Source organism: Eucalyptus grandis, chromosome 5, assembly GCF_016545825.1.
Source record: "Eucalyptus grandis isolate ANBG69807.140 chromosome 5, ASM1654582v1, whole genome shotgun sequence".
In the NCBI taxonomy this organism is placed as follows: domain Eukaryota; kingdom Viridiplantae; phylum Streptophyta; class Magnoliopsida; order Myrtales; family Myrtaceae; genus Eucalyptus; species Eucalyptus grandis.
The window spans coordinates 45,855,930-45,859,464 of NC_052616.1; the positions used below are offsets into that span (position 1 = coordinate 45,855,930).

Below are 3,535 nucleotides of genomic sequence, written 5' to 3' on the forward strand. Positions count from 1 at the left end.
CGTGATACAATCATGCAGATACATAACAGTTTTTCACTGTACGGTTAAACCGACTATTTTGATATTAGATTTCGATCCAATGAAGTCAGAGACAGAATGACTAGAATCCTATTTAGTGAAATTCGACAAATGGAACCTCACAAATTCTATGATCAAATCGGAAGAATGGTGCAAGTATAGGGGGTAAAAGGTATTGTTTTTTCCCCTCATTTTCCAAAAGGGTATCTTGGAAGATGGCCCTCCCATACAAGCAACATCATTGACCTAGAATTCCGTCTCTCCCTTATCCAGAAGATTCTCCCTCTCTCTCTCTCTCTCTCTGAGAAAACAACGTATTTGCCGATGCCAAAAGCTTCCCGTAGGAACGGAATTGAATGCTTTGTGCGCAAAATATCGTCATCGATCCATGTTCATCGCCAGACACAGTTGGAACCAGAAATTACAGGCACCGTGCAAAACCCAGTTATGTGCCGGTCTCGGTTACTTGCAAGACATCACGAAACCCCACCCTTCCCCTCGCTTATCCTCCACTCATATTTTGCTCACATCAAATCCCACACAACCTATAAAAACAACCACATCCTCTCTTGCCAGTCCCATCTACAAAGAATTCATACCATCTACAGAGATAGAATTTAAGCAATTCTTGCAGTTTCAAGACTTGGGTTTGGCGTTAGCGACAGAGGAGATGGAGATCAAAGTGCCGGTCGAGAGCTCGACAGAGCATACCCTCCCGCTCCTGAAGGACGAGGATGCGGATAGGAGGAACTTGATACAAAAGGCCATGAGGCAAACGTTCGAGAGCACCGCCCACTTGGCCAACCTCTTGCCCACCGGGACGGTCCTCGCGTTCCAGCTCCTGTCCCCGATATTCTCGAACCAAGGCCACTGCGACCCGGCCAGCCGGGCCATGACGGCGGGCCTGGTGCTCCTCTGCGGCCTGTCCAGCTTCCTCCTCTCCTTCACCGACAGCTTCAGGGATGAGAAGGGGGATGTGTGCTACGGGTTCGCCACGCCGCACGGCCTGTGGGTGATCGACGGGTCGGACACGCTCCCGCCTGAGCTCAAGGATCAATACAGGCTGAGGTTCATAGACTTTGCGCACGCGATCATGTCGGTACTGGTGTTTGGGGCGGTCGCGCTTTTCGACGAGAACGTGGTGAGCTGCTTCTACCCGGCGCCATCGGACGAGACTAGGGAGGTGCTGACGGCGTTGCCGGTGGGGATCGGAGCCATCTGCACTATGTTGTTCGTCGTGTTCCCGACCAAGCGGCACGGGATCGGTTTCCCACTTTCCAGTATTTGAACCACACCACATCTAGAACTCTTGTCTTTTGAGACGATGCACAGTTGCAAATTTGAATGTGTTCATTTCTTCCTAATTCATTTCGGCGTGGATCATGTCATCGATAATAATAAAAGAATGACTTTCATACCATAGTCATTTCCTTACTCAAGCATTTTTTAAATAAATTTTACAAGGAGATTTTGATTTTATACAAGAACCTATATAATTATCTTAATGGTTGGCTAAACTATGATAAAGAGCAGATATCAACATAAATTACAATATGATTACAAAAAATAATGGCTAATATCATTCCCTTAAACTCAAGGTTAAACCACGCCCTGCAAGGAGATAAAACAAAAGTCTAAGAGTGAGCGTTAAAGTAGGAATATAGTAGAGACCGAAAAAAAAAAAAAAAACGCAAGATTAAATAAAAAAATTCAAATATATATAAGAAAAACATTCTGATGGAAAAACTTTATTCCTGCATCAATAGATTGACCAATTGAGATCATTGGAACCAAGCGTATGATCACATGGATAAGATTTTCTTCCTTTTTCTTCTTCTAAAATAACCGAAATAAATTAATTTTTTACCATTACAACGGATTTTCTGGTCTTTTTTTTTTTTTAAATGGAATTTGATGATAAGTAAGAATAATGCTAATCATTTTAATTTGGATGACATTTTGATTTATATTTGCAAAAAAAAAAAAAAAAAGTGGACAATTTATTTAAGGATATCATCCCTTGTAAAATAGAATATTAGTAATTCCTTCATACAGATGCATATTATGAGTCTTGATCGCCTTTGTACTAATAATACATGTAGCGCAGTCCACATATTGTATATTGTCTATACTCGGATCATGTAGAGTCCAATCCTTATAGAGCTTCGGATGATGAGGACTCAACTCACATCGGACCTACCTAATTTAATAATTCGTGTAAGCCAAGCTCACATGGCCTTTGACGTAGGCAAGATTTGATTCTCTAACATATGATGAAACGATGCCGCGTCGTACAAGCAAAAGGAACAAAATTAGAAGGCCTCACCTGGGGAAGCGTCCAAGCAAAGAAAAAAAACTTAGTTTAGTATATTACCAAACTAGACAAAAAGTAATGGTCGAGATGACCTGAAAAGGATTATAGTTTGTGCTAGAACTAGATATGAAAGCCACATGGAAAAGTGATGCCGAGGTTTCCCCATTCGTGCTCTAAAGTTTAAGGACGTGTACATGTATGTGTATACGTATCTTAGTTCTTGGAATGAGTATTTCACTGTTTTTTTCTCCGTCTTTCCAAGAGGCCTAGAACAAACAATATTTCCACTAATTTCAAAATTGTAGGCTGTGTAAACCAGAATCGAGCTCGCCAAGTATAAGCGAAAAGTACGTGTGTCGCCGGTGGTGGGTGAGGCGGGGATTGAGCATCAAATTCGATGGCGGTGGGCGGCAGCACGACGACGAGGCCGAGGATGCAGTCTACGTCGTGTTAGAGAGATATGTAGCTAGAGAATGGAAGAGAACAAAAGATAAAAATCAGTTGTGTTTCTTTGTCTTTCTTTATATGTTAATAACTAGGGTGTTTTTGAGTAGTAGGTCCATTCCCAGCCTAGACTCAATAATCAAATGGCCGGTTTTTCAGAGTCAAGATTGAACCGACCGGTTTCCATGTTGATCCAGCAAAAGACGAAGTTCTTTTTAGCATCTACCAAAATCTGAATCTTGGAACGCTCAACACACGCGCACACAGAATCACTGGATCGCTATTAATTTTCAGACAATTTCAATTTCTGTGGTAGCATTTTAGATTCAATGAAAGAAGAACAACTTGTGCAACTCCCACCAGTTTACTTTGGAACCAGCCCAATTCCAACCAATTCCTGACTTGATCGATTCGATTTTCAAGTACAATGTCACAAATCGAGAAGAAAGAATATAGGAAGAGAGAATGTGGAATTTCGTGTGCAGAAAATTGTATCTTCTTCTTCATTCTTTTCTGTATATGATACAACCGTGTATATACCGTACAAGATCTTCAATAAAAAAGTAAATGATTTTTCCTAATCTTTCTAGTCCTTAAATAACCACATTATCCTATCAATTACAACCAATTACAAATCATCAATCAGAATCAATCATCAATCAGAATCAAAATCTCCAAACATATCTTCAACACTCCCCCTTAAGCTGGTGGCTTGTATATATCCAAGACGCCCAGCTTGTTCAGAAGATATGTATGTTG

At 41.1% G+C, this 3,535-nt stretch overlaps 1 protein-coding gene across 1 annotated transcript; it reads left to right on the forward strand.

The window, feature by feature from the left end:
* The first annotated feature begins 286 nt into the window (after positions 1–286).
* LOC104445239 (protein DMP6) lies at positions 287–1,440 on the forward strand. Its single transcript, XM_010059062.3, has one exon. The coding sequence runs from the start codon at positions 407–409 to the stop codon at positions 1,304–1,306; it is 900 nt and encodes a 299-aa protein (XP_010057364.2). The 5' UTR covers positions 287–406; the 3' UTR covers positions 1,307–1,440.
* Positions 1,441–3,535: the final 2,095 nt, after the last annotated feature.

Coding starts and splice junctions, on each gene's coding strand:
- LOC104445239 (XM_010059062.3), top strand. CDS start 407: ATGTTCATCGCCAGACACAGTTGGAACCAGAAATTACAGGCACCGTGC.